Consider the following 18466-nt stretch of genomic DNA (forward strand, 5'->3'; position numbering starts at 1 on the left):
TGCCCCGTAATATAACTGACTGGTTGGTCACATCACGTAGGTGGTAGCTTTTAATTGTGTTGGCTAGAAAAACGCTTTAAAAGGCTCTGGCTTCATTTTGCATCACAGGCTTCTCTCTTTTACTATGAAACTAACCTATAAGCCGAACACTGATGCTGCACTTCAGACAGTGTCTGGGTTTTGTCACGTGTCAAACTCGAGGCCTGTGGGCAAAATACACCCTTTAAAAATTTCCTTCCAGCCAGCCCTTCAATTTAGGTTCTAGCTGTCAGCACACAGTCACATAGGTCCCATGCACCAAAATGACAGGCACACTTCAAACATACCTGCAAGTTAACATGCCTGTTAACCTAGAATGCCACCAAAAAGCTGGTGCTGAAGGGAGACAATCTCAAGAGCGATTTGAGACTCAGTATTTGATAGCAGAGTGTAAAGTGGGACCCACAAGATATCTGTTTTCCAAGAAGGGAATTTATGCCAAGATATACAGCCATAAACACTGAACAGAGACTTAAAAAGTCACTGAGCTAAAGAGGCATGCAGCTACAGCAAGCTAAATCTCACAGTGATGGGGCTGAAAAGGATTTTTATGTGCAGTAAATTTTATGGCAAAAGGCCAGGATGTATGAGACAGGCAAATTTCTCCTTTTTATGTTTTTAGGTAACACTTTATAATATGGCCCATGACTATTACTATTACTATATTACTATTTTACTGGAAATTTACCAGAAAAACAAACAATATTTCCCAATCTTGCGCTGTTTAATATTCGTTATGTTAATTTGTAAGATTTTTCTACAAGATCAAAGTTCAAAATTTATATCTTTGTTGATGAAAAGGCGTAATGCTAGTAACTGTCATATTCAGACAGTCAAAACCAAAGTTATGATGGATTTGCAGCTTTGTTGATTGGTTGAGAGCTTTCTGTGGACTTCATTATATATGCAAAGTGTGAAATGGATTTTCTTGTCATTAAACTGCAGCGTACTATGTCTGGCCCTTGATGTGATTCTCATTTCCCAGTGTTGTCGTGGTCTGGGTGGTTTTCCACAGCATCAGCTCCTCCCCACTGGGTGGAGTCTTTGTTGTTCCTCACCTGATGGCAATCGGACCAGCAGTATTTATGACCGGCACACTCAACTGGTCTTCGCCAGATTATCTGCCAACTTTAGTCAGTTCTCGGCCTCACGTCCGTTCCTTGGTGACTAATCGTGTGTATTGACCGTATCTCTGTTTTTTTTGTCAGCCTCTGAAAACCACCTACCAAGCTCTCCTGGATACCAGTTTGCTGCCACCGGTAATCCCTCTCCGTTTTGGAGCTGCCATTCTCTCCTGCCTGCCTCCCTGCATTGCATGCAGCACCCACCTGGACCTCTCCTGTCTCCCCCCTCCACGCAACCCCCACCTGCAAGCTTTGCCCGGGCCCGCCACAGTTTTCCCTGCCCAGTACCTGCACCCAGTTATCCCTGCCATCTAGTTTTCACCACAGTATTTTTCTCTCGCCTCAGACATCTAGTTTATGTTCATTGATTCTAGTCTGCACTTTCTGTTAGCCTCTGAGCATTGTAAAAAATAAAGTCTCTTTTCGTTACACCTCACCCCTGGCCTCCGGTTTTGAATCTGCGCTTGAGTCCATCCCATGTCCACGGGCCACTGCGCCTGACAAGTGTGGCCCTTAGTCAAACCAAGTTCGACACTCTGGGTTTAAGGCAATATGTAAAACCGCTGCGTCTGTTTCCAAACCTCAACACCATTACAAACACCACTGATCAAACATGTAGTTTGTTTAAAATCCCACAACTCCCACACTGGCTTTCATCAGCACTGCCACATGACTGTCTGCGTAACTGCACGAGAGGCTCGGGCCAAAGCAAAGACAGGTATCTTTCCATTACGGCACTCTGCTCTCATTCATTATCCTCATCTGAAAGGTGCATCTTGCTATTGATTTCTCCCACCTGCCAAAAGCTTGGTGAACAGCTGCTCAATTGGACAGCCACATTACTCATCCTGGACACTTAACAGATATCAATAATCAGCCGTTTCCCTCTTCTCTATTTGGAATAACAAGGCCATACATCAGGCCTAGCAGTCACTAGCTTGCTGCCAAACTGCTCGAGACTCCAAACTCTCTCAGCCCTTATAAGGTGATTCAGTCTCTGGTCGGACAGGGAAGAAGATGAGTCTATAGGTTGGGACGTTAGAAAGACACCCATCATTGAGAGCTCTTGTTTGTGTCCAGCTCTAAATGCTGAGATATTCAGCTCGTTAAGTTTTATTTCTCCCCATAGGCGAGCCATTACGGCCCTGAAACACCCTCTTGTTACACTCTGACACAGCAAATTCAGAAACACCCGTGCAAATGACACGCTCGTCAATCAAGCTGAAGAAAGTGTCCTTGGCCAACCTTGAGTGTGTCTGTGTTAGTCCAGTGATGTGTGAGGGGGGTACACACAGGTGCGTAGTGAGTCTTTGTATTGAGCTGGATCCGAGCAGGACCCTCTGAAGATTTGAGGCGTTTAATGATAGCACTGGGACCGAGATAAAGCCAGTCAAAGCGCTTTGCTGCCAGTCATTAATTACTCCGGATCACGCTGACCTTGACGAGACCAGGGTCACACAGCCCATTACGAGGAGCGACTCGCCTCCACCCAGGCAACTTTCCCATGACACCCCCATAAATCTCCCTAAAAGAATCCCAGAGAGCATAAACCCAGGCTCCGCTGCACTGAAGACGCTTCTGTCTGCTAAACATAACTCGGCAACTGGTGTCAGTCAGCTTGATTTCCTTTCTCTGCCCACTCTCACACAACTGCATCATAAAAGTATTATGGTTTTGGTTACTTTTAAATTCAGGGAGATAATCTGACACCATGGAATGTTTCAGGAATGAGTCCCTTCGGGGCAAATTCTTAAGCGCATGAAAGAGGAGCCGCTCCACCATTAGCCAGAGTGACATCCATCATCAAATAGCCTTAGCAGTTCAACTGACCCTGAGGGTGCTATAAGCAAAAAATCAGCGCACAATGCACGGCGATCAAATCCACCCCTGCTGTTTGATCATCTCCTTGTGACATGTGCTTATCGCTGCAGGCATCTAGAGGCCAAAATCCAACCGTGACATCAATAAAGAGCTGACAATCTCATCAAATTATGAGCTTTTTTCTATCTTTTTTCTATCTTTATCTCACTCTCCGTAGGTATACGTATATAAAGGTGTCAATCATTTTTATTATGTTCAAGCAGATTATATTTCTGACAGTCCCGAGTGATGCCCGATTTGCTTATATGTTGGGTTACGCAGCGCCTGATCAAATGGTGCAGTTGGTGCCCTTGGCCCAAATACCACACCTGCTGTCACCCCTGTCTCTCCTGATGCTAAGAGCTTTATTGTGGACAGACGCTCAGGGTCTTCTAAATGCTTAACCATTGATCTCCACTCCCAGCTCATCACTGACCAATAATAACCTAGTTAGCAAGCCCCAGAGGGACATCACACAAAGACAGGATCTCCCTTTGGGGGAGTCAAATGCTCTTTTCTTCCCTCTGCTGTTGTTGAAGCAGGTGTCTTTCATATTGTGCTTGTCATAAGGAGATATACTTACACCATTTTGTTTTTTATGGATGGTATCTCAGCCTCTGACAGTGACCGAATGTATGAGAGAATAATATGGGCAGTAACAGTAAATCTTACTCAGCCTTTCACTCATTTTCCAATGATACCCAAACTTAAATAATGACCCACTGCACCTACTCTCTTACCTCACTACACTTTCCTCCCTGTCCCCTCTTTCAACCAATCAATCCCCGATCAATCACGCGCAATCGCTGTCACAGGACGAGCAAAGAGTTACAGGCTAACCATTCTTTCAGACAGTTAATGCAGACTCAACTGGGCAGTTTGGTCAAGCTAGCACAGATCAATGCTACCTGCCTCAGCAGGCCAGTGCAGATGAGATCAGCACGCACAGCCAGGCGGCTCTAGATTAATTCACGAGTCGAGGGGGAAGATGTCTGCTGGTATAGCAGGAGCTAATGCAACTGGGTTTCCAGTCTGATGATAGAGCTGTGAAGGCTGGCTTGAGGTCAAAGCAAAAAGGCAGGGTGAGATTTTGACAAGTGGCAGCCGTTGTCTTTGTAGCCTCGGAGTCGTTAATCTAATTAGGAGAGGGAGCCGTACACTGTTACATCCTTCAAGCTCGAGACTTCTAACCTCATTTACACAACTCACATCTGAGGTCTTAAGAGCAATCGCTCAAACCTACAGATAGACCAGACATTTAAACTGGTTTTAATGTAATCCTCTTCAGCTCCATATTTCTATTCTTGGACTCCATTAGACGTTGTTCTCTGGCTTACACTGAGCCTTGGTGCACCTTTTCAGTTCATTCAGTCTGTTTTAGAAGCTGGCACACTGAAGCAGCCATTAGAACAACATCAAACTGTAGGAGGTGTATGTTCAGATCTTAGCTGGCAGAAGCTTCCTATGTTTGATTTCAGAAGCACATAACATAAAAGGCATCATCACTCTAGTTTCTGTTTGAGTGGAATAATTCAAACGCACGTGTACGTACCAGGAAAAAGTCATATGCTCAGAATAAACTAAGACCGAAATGTGAATAACCCAGACTCAACAATTCACTTCTTCTCCTGAATTATTTAATAACTCACAAGGACTTTCGCGGTTCACAGGGATGTGCTTTTATGTAACCGTGTTTTGATAAACTGGACGGGGACAAGAGAGGGAATTGGGGGCAAGAGATAAAGGGGGCGGGTTATAAATAGGTCACTCACAAATACGCCGCAATGATGCTCCATGACAACCCAGCTGCAATGGCAGATGGATAAACTGGAAAAGTGGAGCAAAATGACAACCAAATAATGAACCGTGCCAAAGTGGAACAAGCAAGCAAAAGAGGAGGAAAGCATGCCACCAAGTCACCGTAACTGTACCCACACTTAGATGTCTGCGATGGGTGGGCACACGGGATAGGCACATTTTTACATAATTAATCCTGTTTTTACAAATGTTGGCTTATGAAAGTTAACAGTGGTAATAATCCTCAATTGGCAAACCTCCTCTTATGGGTTAAGAGCGTAGTTGATTGTGATTAAACGGCGAATGAGGAGTCAACAACAGAAGTGAGCTCCTTTTATTTTAAGAGGTGCAAAGTCAATGAATCCGACCACACGCGGCTCATTAAAGCACAATGGCCCAGGGTCGACTCTAGACATTTATTTATTTTTGCTGCAGGCCTTTTTCTGCACTCTGCCATCTCTACCATTCCTGCTGTGTGTGTGTGTGTGTGTGTGTGTGTGTGTGTGTGTGTGTGTGTGTGTGTGTGTGTGTGTGTGTGTGTGTGTGTGTGTGTGTGTGTGTGTGGTAAGAAGGGTGGGGTATATTGTTAGAAGTGGGCAGCACGATTTGACTTTTTGCCCCTGTGAGTGTGGCCATAGTTGAACCTGCAGTAACAACAGCTACACATACACACACACACACACACACACACACAGACACACACACACTTGGCAAACCTGCAGAAAAACATAGCAGACTCGGTATTACAGTTTTTGTGGGGACATTGATGAGCTTGATGTTTTACGGCTTCCACACGGATTAATAAAGAGCCATTTGCAAATAACGATCACTATTAATTTTCCAGTTAGTTTGACATGGTATTAGTCTATGACAGAGAGAACAACAACATGACCTCAGTGACATTAAGCTCATTATGTCTAGACAGAACTAAACGCCGCTGAACATCCTATTCTTCTCTGGATGAGATTAGTGTTGCATGGAGATGCGAGGAGGGGCGTGTCTGCCATCTTTTATTTCAAAATGATGATATCTAATGTCTGAGTCATGCGTAGAGGCTGAGGGGGAAACCCTCAAAGTTCTTTCTTCATCTCTTTTCTCTCTCTTCTCTTGGGCTCCCCTCCCCCCAGCCCACGCCGGGCAGCCCGCTGAGGCACAGCGGGCTGCCAGGTCATACTTAACACTAACCACAGCTTCTCCACAAACCTCCTCTCTCACCATCCCCCACCCGATTCTTAAATCTGCATTACAATGAAGATGGTAGAGAGGAAAGGAGGAGGTGGGGGTGGTTTGAGCAGCCGACGAAGAGAAAAAAAACTGATGGTGGGCTCAGAGAGAGTGATGATCTCACAGATTGGTCGAAAAAAAGCCCCACATAGCGGTTAACCCAAAACTGAGCTAATGAGTGTATCTGTGTGTGTGTGTTGGGTGTCTAGCAGTTGGGGGTAGATTCATTTGCATGTGGCTGCACGCAAGTGGTTGTTGTCATATATATTTCTTTGTGTGCAGCAAACAAATTGCACTTGTGCTGTCAGCTATTCCTGAGCAGCAGGGAAGATGTCCGTTTGATTTTGTATCAAAAGCAGCCCTTTTTTATGATATGCACGAAAGCTGTCACATAATATAGCTTATCATGTTTTATTTATCCACTTTCAGCAGTGTGTCAGCATGTCTATGCTTGTGCTCATGGGATTTCTGAGTGTCATAGGTCAGCTGACATTTTGCAGTTTTGACAGGAGGAGGTGTGGATTTGACTTTTCAAAAGCTTCATCGAGCTGCCTTCTGCCTGTTTTACACTGACAGCTTTTCTGAGACACACAAGGGCCATTACAGGAATAAAAAAACACAATAGCCCAATTTTTTAACATCTAACGCACAAGCCTAGACATCACAGGCTTGTGCCATGTAATGCCTATACTGCAAAAGATGACATGTAATGCTGTCAAAGCTTTAATACATAATAATTTTGCATGCCTGTCACTAGAACTTCATTCATTCTAAATTGTTTAGTGTTTAAAGTGATAAATTGTTGTTAGTAGGTGAGACCTTCTAATAAGATCCGCACTGTGACATTTATAGAGCAGGGTGTTTATTCACACTTGAGGCTGACACATTAAATGGTTGTCAGCTCAGCTGAAATGGTTTTCATGTCTGAACTTTATTTCCTATTTTCATGCTGATTACTGCTTGAAAAGGGGTTTCAACTTTCCAAGAAAGCCCACTTTTAAGTATGTAAGTCGCTGATACAGGGTAAATATAAATGTTGCTGAAGTCGTAACAAAAGCTCAGATTGCATTAAAATAATTGCAAGAAAGCCAAAGGAGACATGAGTATGGTACTGGGTCCGACTTGGGCACTAAAACAATGATTAGATTATGTGACAAACAAGCCATAATCAGTCACAGAAGTGCTGATTATGCACATATCCACAGCATCAAATAGGGCCGCTGGCATGGATAATTTATTCAAAAGGAGTTGTTTGGAGTGTGTGACGTGATGCACTGGATTATGGCATAAATTAAAGTGATCAGCCACTCCGAGTGCAACCCACATCACAAAAGATCACGGGGGAAAAAGCCAAAAGAAAAACATCAACTAAGACCCAAAGGCTGTCTCAAAAAGTCTGGAAAGGTTCTCATGACCATCCGTCCAAGCTCCTTATGGGGACTTCATGTAGCTGACACACGGTTAGCTGATGTATTATCTGCTACACAGTGATAAGCTACAGGTCTATGGTTAGGCTAATATAAACATATTAACACAGGGACAGTAATGCAGGATGAGGGTTAAACTGCTCTCAGCTAACATCCATGGTAAAGACAAACACCATCATATGGAAAGAATAAAACAATGAAGATGGAAGAAACTATTATGTCCCTGCATTGTTTGGGTTACTTCAGATCCCAAAAGTAAAGAAATCTTTTGAAAGTTTTAAACAGCATATACATGTATCTTTACAAGAATGATCACTGAGTAGTTTTTGGAGAGGTGCTTTTGTCTAATCAGTTCAGAATCAGGAGTTATACAAACACAGCATTTACCAATATACTCTAAAATATAACACTAGCGTGCTCATATGTTCAAGTTTGCAGTGATAGCCCTGCTAAGATTTATTTCTTATCACAACACAGTAGCATACAAACTGACAAATTTTAGCCCTCCAAGAGATTGCAGACCTGTCCAGAGTGAACCCTGCTGCTCGCCCTATGACAGCTGGGATAGGTCCCAGCCCACCTGGATGGATGGATCCGGTTAAGTTGACTGCAAGGATTTAACGGTAAATCATCCAGGTGTTGGTGTCAATGTCAATTGTTTTTCTTTTGGCTTTTTTGTCAATGTCAATGACATTCGGCATCGTAATGAATAAACAGTTAACTCTGCGCCTCCTGAGCAGTTTAAGCAACTACCAATAAGAGCTCATACTGATTGACACATGACAGGGAGGCAAAAACACCAGAGGGTAAACTAGGCAACCCGAGCCTGGATTATTCGCAATGCACATGCTTCCTTTGTGGACATCTCTTTGAAGTTAGCCAGCTTCAGCATAAATGTGAATATCTGCAATCTTATAAACCAAACCGTATTCTTTATGGTGTATCAATTGTACGTCCTGCTTTTGTAAATTACTTACAAATAAAAAATTAATTACAGACTCTGAAATGATCAACCTGGTCTGTTTAGGCTGATTTTCCTTTTGTCTCTGAAGCTTGGACGAGGAGAACAATCGAACCATAATGTGGGAGGGATGAAGAGGCAGAGCGGAGGAGGAAGAGCAGGTTGTGATAATGATGAATGAGATGATGGCACACTGACCTAGTAATGCAGCAGCTTCATTGCCAGTGGGGGTAAGCTGCCCTACTACTACTGTACGCCCCTGTCTGATACACACAGCCATTTTTCCCTCTGCCTCACTCATCAAGCCTTTCTGCTCTCCTTAACCTCTCACCCTTTCCTCTTACTTGTCCTACCATCTGTTTTATCTCTCGCTCCCGTCGTACCTGCCCTGCATGTTATGACAACAGACAGAAATGAGGCACCGTTGGTGGAATTTGCCAAGAACTGTTCAAGCCTCGAGATCAGAGACAAACACAGGGAGACAATGAACAGGAGTCAACAAAGACAGAAAGAATTTATGATGAGGAAAACCAAAATAAAGCCTGGTGGGGAGGGTAGATGTTAAAAGGGAACCACGCTTAATTTCCCTGTAGTCACAGAGAGGCTGAGAGTCTTGCCTGCTTAAATTGTGGGAGTCATCTCAGATAAGCAAACCTCGGCAAAATGATAAGGCAAACAAACAAACAGAACGCCAAGGCCTTCCCTTCTCCTGCCTTTCCACTGAACTGTGTACCTTTGTAACATCGGCCAGAAATGTTGATAGAAGCAGCAGTTGCCATGGTAACCGACTCTGGCCCCCTGTCTGCACGCATACAGAAATGTAGGGTGGATTGGGAAGGGGGGGGAGTTTGTCGCGTCATGTCTGCCACCTTAGGCAGGGAGGTGTGTGTGTGTGTGTGTGTGTGTGTGTGTGTGTGTGTGTGTGTGTGTGTGTGTGTGTGTGTGTGTGTGTCTGAAGGGAAATCTACAGTAAACACATCCACTGTTTCTTTCCCTCCATTTTTAGAGCTTGTGTTGTTTTCCAGGCTCCCCCTGCGATGTGAACGACTGTTTTATCAATGAGGCGAGTCAAACATGCAAGCCTGGCTCAGCACTGGACATCCCTCCTGCATCCCTTCCTCCTCCTCCGTCTCCTCTGAGAGCCACTGCCAGACCCTGCACAAGCCCCTGGCCAAGATGGCTGCCATGTGCAGCTTTGTGGTTGCCTGCTGGTGAGGGCCTTTTTGCAGTCAATAAGCTAGTTGATCGAAATAATTAGCATTACAATGGGCTTTCTTTTAAGTCGACACGCTCGTATTCATGGCAGTGAAGAGGGCTGTGCACCTGATTGTCCTTGTAATTAGGTGCTTGGCAATGCAAATGCTGTGTTTAGGAGAGACATAAAATCGCATTTACAACTCGGCGTATAAACAAAGCCGCTTGGACGCCACTTTTGAGCAAAATTCAGTGTTGCATTAGCATTTTCGATGCTTTAAATAATATTATTTTCTACTCTGAAAGGTGCTGTACGATTGCATCAGTTATTTAGGTACTCGAGCTCTCAGCTTTGAGACAAACGTGAAGTAAAACCAAAGGAAAGCACACAGGAAACAGCCTGCACTCTTGTTTTTGTGATTTTGTATGCATGGATTGCTGACAAGCTGAGGAACCTTGGGAAATTACATATTCATCATGCTGATCTGCTCAAGTAATCTGTTCAAGGTGACTGTCATAAAGATAACTTTTTCTCCTCCCAGAAGCAAAAGGAACTCCAGAGACGTGTTTCTGATGCTGCTCCCTCGCTCCAGTCCTCCTCTCTCTCTTTTATTTTTTTTATCCCTCTCTCTTTCTAATTGTAATGCACAGTTGGCTTGCAGGGAGCGAGAGAGACAATGGGGGCTTTTTGGTGAGAACTCATCCCATGTCAGGGGATGAAAAATGGCCAGCAGCACAAACAGGGGCATTGACCGGCTCATTGGGGGGGGGGGCACCACATTAAACGTGACAGAAATAAGCAGACAGGTCAAGACCAGGGGTATTTCTTCAGCCACATTCTCGTTTTTCTCAAGGAAATCAGGACTTGTTATCATCACAGTGTGCATCCTACAAGTGTGCATGTGTGCTCTGCATAGTTAATAAATAGTAAGGCTTCCATGTCAGTGCCTTGGCTTTTTTTGTGCTTATTGCACTCTTAACGGCACCATTTTTCATTTTTAAATGGGTGGTTGGGGAAGGCCATTGCACCTCATTACCTGTGGGAGTTGTGTCTCTTTTCCGTTTGCTGAGAATGAGATGAGACGATTGATTCCACATTCAAACCTGCGAACCAATATAGAGTGACGAGCACTTTAAAAAGTGGGGAAACAGCCAGCGCAGCTCTCTTCACCCTGAAAACACTCCAATGTCACTTTTAAATTTGCCTAATAATTTATGTCCTGTTTTACCTCTGCACAAGTGGTTTCATAAGGACCCACATCCTTAAACTCTCATCATGCAACCGCAGCTATTGTTTCTTTTTTTTGTGAGCAGGGACCTTTACCTTTGGACAAAGGTATAGATGTAGGCTAAGCAAAGCCTTAAGTGCTAAGGGGGCAATGAGGCCAAGTAGGTGTAAAAGAAAGCATGCAGAGGATTTTAGAGGGAGAAAACTATTTCTTTTAAAGCTGAACCCTGGTGTTATAAGACCCACTAACACTGAGTCTTTTCAAAGCAATAATGCTCATGTTTGGTTCCTGACTAGGAACCAAAATATTACACCTACTCTCAAGAACCTTTAGTGATTTCAGCCGTTTTGTGTGGGTTCTTCTTTCTCATTGCCAAGGCTTTCTCTGGCAATCAATTACACTCCTAGTACAGCTCTAAGATGTCACTTTGCAGTCTTTGAAAAGCCTCCCAGTCAGTACAGAGCGCCTTATAATCTTATGTCACTTTTAAAACTGCCGATCAACAGTCTGCTTCCTGTTTTTCACCTGCACATGCATGTCCAGTGTACATCTACATACAAGTAGAAAGATCCCTGTATTAACGTAATATTAAACTTTTGTATACACTTTCTTCTAATACCCAGGTCATAGTGGTTTGTCATGTGATACCAAAAAGAGGAGGGCCAGAGTGACATGCAAAGTCTGCTGGGAAACGCTTCAAGGGATCAGAAAACCACCTCAGCATTGGATTGAAACACAAGTTGGTTTGTGATTATATTTCTGTTTAACAAACAACACTGAAAGCATTCAACCTCTATTAAATACGGCTTTGTTTTATTTTCCTGTAACAGTTTGCAATTACACAATCTTATTAGCTACAGAAATGCAGAAAAAACATTCAGATATTGGATATTGATTCTATAAATAGTGAACAGGATTACATTGTGTACTACATACTAAGTAAGAGTAACGTCTCATACTTGGAAATAAAATACTCATTAAGGGGCATGCACCCTCTATAAGAGAAAAGAAGGTTAAATATATGTTAATTAAAATAATCATTACAATAATGGGAGTAGCTGTAACAATAGTTGTTGCTTCCACTGCTGATAAGACACTGTTATCAATCTGATGTAGGCAAGACTGCGAGGGGGTGTGAGAGCAGGAGGCCCAAAGGGGCAATTAACCTGCCTTTATACCCCCGCCCCACCATCTTTGAAAGTTTACAGATCAAAGTATCCCCAAAGTTTAAAGCATTCCTGTGTACTCAGAAAACCCACTTGCAAAAATCAGGCCAGAAGAATCTGGAAATTTGAGGTTTGTTTGAGTTTTTTCAAATTAAAGTTGACCTTTAAGTTTGTCACCCAGTAAAACACTTTTTTTCTCCAGCCAGTGACTTTTTGACCTTCACTGCTTTTGAAATAAATCTGGGCTGACCTCGCCCCGCTAAGCTGCCTGACAGGGACTTGTTTGGATATCGTTCCTGTGCCGAGGACTCAGGGCCTCTTCCCAGTGTCTTTCTCATTTTTAATATTCTTACCTAAGAAATTTCTTATTGTTAATATAATTTTTACTCCCTTTGGTTCCAAATGCTTGATGCCAGACTGAACATAATTCCCACAGCACCACCTCACGGGTACACCTATCCTAGTGTTCCATATCAGAGCACTGAAAGGAACCACACAACCATAATTGAGCCATGAATCCACTGAAAGGTGAGACCGGGGGGGTTAAAAACATCATGTGTTTCTCTTTCTTGACTCAGTTTGGGAGAATGTATGGAGGTCGGTCAGGAGGGGTGGGGAGGTGTAGATGTTGAACCCCTCGGAGTGTGTTCCACTCTGGGAAGCTTGGCCCGCAAATGGCTGGGGATCATTCTCTGGGTGGTGTATGCATGCCTTGCATACCACAGCTGTGACATGTGTGTGTGTTTGTGTGGAGGGGGGTTGTTCTAGTGGGTGAACAGGGGGAACGAGACGGACCCACGTAGGGATGCTCTAAAAGAAGGAGGAAATCATAAATTGCACTTAATGAAGCAGGAGAAGGGGGCTCGGCGCCGTGTTTTTGTTAACGTGGGGTCCCATGAGGGATAAATGATGGGAAAGGAAATTTGACAATTAGGTTTAAAAGGAAGAAGCTGGTATACAAAAGCATGTATGCAGGATATAGAAGCTTTCCACTGGCTTTCATAACTCTTAAAACACATGACCCCTGACCTCTCGGAGAAAAAAAAACGCAGTGTCACTGCAGCGACCGTGGGATGCACGGTTCTAGCCAACGAGACCTCATTAATAGCCGACAGTCTGATTCACTGTCTCGGTGTCTGTGTTGGTGACAAAGCAGCCCCAGTGCCATCTCAAAGTCTCTTCTGAGTGCGCTGCGTGTTATGTAACAGGTTTTCTCTTGGAAAGCCGGGCCCTGTCACTCAAATTCCAGAGGAGGCCATTAAAATTCCTCGCTTCTCATTGATGTGCTGTTGTTCTGTGATCATCGAGTTCTGCGGAGGGCCTCTTTGAGATAAAGGATGTTGCCGGGAGGCTGAACAGCAGATTAACGTGGGACACCTCAGAGAGCTGGAAGTCCTAGGTTTGGAATAATCGAACTTTTTTAGAGGGATTCAAAATGTTTATCCATAACTAATGGCTTACTACTTCAACCATTCGGCTACTACTCTATTTACCAGATATTCAGTATGCTAGTGAACACAACTGCTTCAACTCCATATTTCTATCCTTAACTGACAACATCCACTGTTAGTCCACGTCTGCATTTTAGCTACAACTGTAACGACTCATCACCGCTACAGATGAAAAGGAACAGTTTTACTTGCTTGTGATGGAATAAAATGACTGAAATGCAGTGTGTTTACATGTTCGTGCTTATATGTTTACTCGTTTCTTCTTTCATCTAACTGTTAAAGCTGAATCTGTTTTTCATGTGTTTTGTCTTAAGACATATTTTATGTTCATTTTTCATCTTCAGGCACACAAACACTGATAAAAAATACTTTTAGTGTTGACCTTTATGCTACCTCTATTTTTTCTCACAGTTTATTGAATGGTTATGATTTACTGATCACGTCTTAGACATTATTTATTTGAGGAGAATATAATTTTCTATCCAATGGGTGTCATATATTAGAGTTTTTAATCAAAACAAGAGACACGTGCACATTTAGGTTTTCATTTCAAATAAAAAATAAAACGTCTTCTTTAAAATGCTTTGATGCACTTCTTTAAACTCCTTTATGTATAGCAGTGATGCTGTGCATGTACTCAGGACTTTTATTATTTCCACTGCTTGTTCTTACCTTCACTTAACTTTTCTGCTCACCTGTTCGGGTCAGACTTCTAAAACTTGTCTTGTTTTCCTGAACAGATGAATGAATTTTTCAATTTGTGCCAAATTATAAACAATTCACAAGAGAACAAAGTTTAAAATGTGTCCACAATCTTCCAGACATCTGAAGCAGCTGGAAAATAAAGTCTTGCTCATTCTCCAGCTGAGTGGCAGACTGTGGCAGTGACAGCCCGGAGAAGGAGGCCCATCCCCCCGCTGCAGATTGGACAAAGCCCGGCCGCCACGCCCAGGGGAGGGGTCTCCGGTCGATTTTGAGGCGCGGTTGAAATACTCACAGCCGTCTCCCTGACATCCTTTAATTTGAGCTCAGCCTCCGTGGGGTTCACACACGCTTAAGGGGGGGTCTTCTCGTTGACAAACCTTTGTAAGGGAGAAGGAGATCCTGTCGGATTTTCACCTCTGTTTTTTAGGCGGAAAGCTCTCACCTATCCCAGAACTGGATTTTTAAATCTCAAAAACTCGAGGGTTTTCTTTTTCGATTTTATTTTTTGTTCATAAAAACTAAAGGAAAGACAGAAATGGGAGCCCAGTTGTCCAAGGGTGGAGTAGCTGTTGAGGGCAAAGCCGCCGCCGACCCTGCTGCTGCTAAAGCCAACGGCCAGGTGAGTAAAGCGGGCCCGGTGCGCCCGAGCATCAGCGGGGAGCCACATGGCACCCGACGCCCACTGGCGGCATGGGTGCCGCGGTGGGGGGCTGGCGGTCGCTCCTTCGTGTCAGGGTTCGTTCATAGCTGTGGGGGGAAAACACTTAAAACTGAATTTAGCCTAAAATGAGGGCATCGGGAGACCTCCGGCTGGGCAGCCGTCGAGCAGCGCGCAGTTGCCCGCCTGCCTTTGTTAATTCCGCCTGCTGTCCCACTGGGGAGATTTACGCGCACATTTCACCCGAGAGCGTCGGATTTGGGTCCCCGTGTGAGTTTTGAGCGTGTTTTCTGTCATGAGTTGAGCGGATAGTCGCTCTGAGCGTCGAACAAAAGATGTGAGGCGAGCGGTGCAAAGGATGCAAATGCGCTCTGCTGGAGGCGCATTTTGCGGAGTTGCAAACAAAGCGCGTGCAGGCGCCAGTTCTGACCCCATTTCCCCCCCGGCTGTTACCCACACACAGTCTCTCTCTCTCTCACACACACACACACACACACACACTGTGGAGTGGGTTTCCGCGTAAACTTTGAACAATTTAAATATGTTAGAAGTGAATTGTGCGTTTCGATTAGTGGTGTGTGACTGATCCGGTCAGGATACGCGTTATTACAGAGATGCCCAGATGAACTCATGTGACCCACTTCGAGACATGTAAAAACGTCCCTGTTGCTGCTGTTGGCGAGTGCGTGGACTGATTGTGGCTTTGTCTGAGCTGAAGCTGATGTGAGCTGTCTGCGCTCTTGCGTGGAGCTGGTAGATGTAGGATGAGAGCGCAGAGCAGGTTTCACGGGGATTCCTTTGTTCCCCAACTTGCTGGTAGTGTTGATGTTTTTGATGTAGCACTACTGCCCCCGTGTGCCAGCTCAGAGTAATACAGACAGCTGTTAAATCCCCCCCCCCCCCTCCCACCACAGTCAGAGCTGCTCTCCTGAAGAATAACATGGATTAACTGTAGGCATAAATGGGCTAATGTTAATGTGTTTACAGTGCGCTCATCTCATTATGCATAAATAATTCTTCGTTTCCGCAGGCAGTGTGTTTGCGTTGACCCACCTCCAGTGTTTTAATCTATGACTCTTTCTCTCCGCAGGAGAACGGCCATGTCAAAACCAACGGCGATGTTTCAGCCAAACCCGACGGGGAAGCAGCGGCCGCGGATGGAAATGGAACCGCGGAGCCAGCCAAGGAGGGCGAGACCAGCGCCGGAGACGCTATCGAGCCTGCTCCTGCGGCCGAGGGCGAGGCAGCCAAAGCGGAGGGCGAGGCTGCCAAGGAGGTCAAGAAGAAGAAGAAGTTCTCCCTGAAGAACTCCTTCAAGTTCAAGGGCATCTCGCTGAAGAAGAACAAGAAGGGCAGCGAGGAGGGCAAGGAGGAGGCCACCTCCCCTACGACCGAGGACAAGCCCGAGGAGAACGGCCATGCAGCCAAGGAAACCAAAGAGGAGACGCCGGCCACCGAGGCTAAAGAGGGCGAGGCCGCAGAGGCCGCTCCTGCACCCGAGGAAGAGGCCAAGGCCGCCGAGGAGGCCCCACCAACAGAGGCCGCACCCGCCGAGGAGGCCCCTGCCGAGGACACGACACCCGCAGCCTCCGAGGGCGAGGCCAAGGCAGAGTGACTGCACTCCAGCACGGCACCTGAACTGATTTTCCAAGATTAAAGTATATAAAAATATATATGAGAGACTCGTGCCACGCTCATAAAGTTATAAACAAAACTACAAAAGAAGACAAAGGATATATCACGTTTGCTGATTCAACCACCAGTTCACTGCCTTTTATTAGTTCTTCGACAGACGGAAACTCACCGGGCCCTCTCATGATGAAAGCGTTGGCTGGCGTTGCCCCCTCATGGTACACACAGGGACTGGCGTGCGGCGAAGGTAATGGATTGGATGTGGAGCGAATCAGGAATACTGACTTATTTTCCCAATTCATGGAGAAGCATCCTTTTAAACAGCGTGGCAGCCCTATAACATCTTATTTTTCTTTCTCATCTTTTTTTGGGATCTAAAAATTGTCACCGTCGGCGGAGCGGGGCAGACCATCTCCTTCACTCGAAATGACTGATATATGGACACATAAACCTTTCAGATCATCTTATTAATTTTTAGAATTCTACATTCCTATGTTTTACCCCCAAATTTCAAGTATTTTGTCATGTATAGGGAGGAGAACATCAAGGAGGGGAGGTGGAAAAAGATGTCTTTGTTCGTGCATTTTGGTTCTTTTTCTGGCTAAAACCACATTCGAGCTTCTTGAGTGTTGCAGTGTTCACATTTCAGAATTTATGGCGCAGGGGTTGGGATTGTGTACAAAAAAATGTGAGCTTTTTATCTGCAAACTGTCTCTGTAAATATGTTTTGGCCAATATTTTTGGTTCTCTTTATTTTGCTATCGTTTGAAGATGTTAATGGTTTTACTGTAACTTTTAATAAGGGTAAATAAATGTTTGATCCCCTCTGTCTGTCTTCTGCCTTGTGATTCGCCAAGACCGGAAAATCTGGCTGCTTAAACCTGCAATCTGGACTGATTGCAGTACCACATATAGATGGGATACTATAAACTGGATTCAAACACATGATGGCATATTGACACCACATGAATAAATATCAGGTGTGCATGTACAGGTCATGACAGCAGTAGACACCCTGAGAAATTAAATTATTAACAAAAGGAAAGATTTAAAGCATCATTGTCATGCAAACATAACCTTAATGCAAGAGCTACACGACCTCATCTGGTCCAGTATGTGGTCATAAAGCATGCTGAGTCACGTGTAGCAAAGCAAAGCATAAATATACATATATCCTTACATAACTAATTAACGTTAGGACGCAACATATGGGATACGCAGGCACTAGAGGCCATTTATTTGGCGACCCTCTAGTTGTAATTGGTGGTCTTTATCTCCCTCTGCTGGAGCGACTGCTGTACTGCAAGTGCCTGTGCCGCCTGTTGCCTTCCGGTTAATCATGAACGTTTCGTTTACACGTTGTTGGTGTTTGATGATAAATCGCAGTTGCAGCCTCCTTTTCCTCACAGCTTTGGTAAGCCTTTAACCACACGCACACACAGATTTAAACCGATCAGCTCGTCGAACATCGACGAGTCTACACAGTGGCTGCCACCCACTCATATGTCAATCAAGATTATCCTTCGCTCCTATTGGTAGTTGCTAAGTTGAGTTAAATTTAACTCAGCCCACTTTGTTACGTTTACTTTTTTTGTTTTTTTGCAGACTTTTTACAGTGAAAGCCGTATTTACTGTTAGAGTGGCGCAGAAACAAAAGCGAACATGGCGTCAAACGCTGCCCACCGTTTATCTATGTATCATGTTTGCATACTGGTCCCGCTGATGTCCAGACTCAGTAATATTCGTGCGGGTTCACAGACGAGGTGGCCGAGTGGTTAAGGCGATGGACTGCTAATCCATTGTGCTCTGCACGCGTGGGTTCGAATCCCATCCTCGTCGCAGTGAATGTTTTGTAGGTAAAACCTGAAATGGGTATTATTCCGTGTGACAGTTCGACTCGGATCCTTTTTTAACAACACGTTCCGTCTTGAAGTAAAGAGACATTTAAATTTTTTAAAAGATCTGTCGCCCTTTTTGGCTTTTTTGTTAAACTGCTTTG

General features: G+C 44.5%; 1 protein-coding gene, 1 long non-coding RNA gene and 1 other non-coding gene across 4 annotated transcripts; all 3 read left to right on the top strand.

The window, feature by feature from the left end:
• The first annotated feature begins 8580 nt into the window (after positions 1-8580).
• LOC147306672 (uncharacterized) lies at positions 8581-11595 on the top strand. Of its 2 annotated transcripts, none has more exons than XR_015126414.1 (3): positions 8581-8662; positions 9458-9643; positions 11479-11595. It is a non-coding gene; the product is annotated as an uncharacterized LOC147306672 (long non-coding RNA). The 2 variants fall into 2 exon arrangements; XR_015126413.1 differs by lacking the exon at positions 8581-8662 and adding an exon at positions 9248-9314.
• Positions 11596-14482: 2887 nt separating this feature from the next.
• marcksl1a (MARCKS-like 1a) lies at positions 14483-17294 on the top strand. The gene is made up of 2 exons (XM_086275240.1): positions 14483-14796; positions 15926-17294. Exons 1-2 carry the CDS (start codon positions 14713-14715, stop codon positions 16448-16450), a joined length of 609 nt encoding a protein of 202 aa, XP_086131366.1. The 5' UTR covers positions 14483-14712; the 3' UTR covers positions 16451-17294.
• Positions 17295-18224: 930 nt separating this feature from the next.
• trnas-gcu (transfer RNA serine (anticodon GCU)) lies at positions 18225-18306 on the top strand. Its single transcript has one exon. It is a non-coding gene; the product is annotated as a tRNA-Ser (tRNA).
• The last annotated feature ends 160 nt before the right edge of the window (positions 18307-18466 follow it).

Source organism: Aulonocara sp. 'chitande type north' Nkhata Bay, linkage group LG19, assembly GCF_057382095.1.
Source record: "Aulonocara sp. 'chitande type north' Nkhata Bay isolate Kocher_YH1m ecotype deep benthic linkage group LG19, A_spYH_male_GT1.1, whole genome shotgun sequence".
Classification (NCBI taxonomy): domain Eukaryota; kingdom Metazoa; phylum Chordata; class Actinopteri; order Cichliformes; family Cichlidae; genus Aulonocara; species Aulonocara sp. 'chitande type north' Nkhata Bay.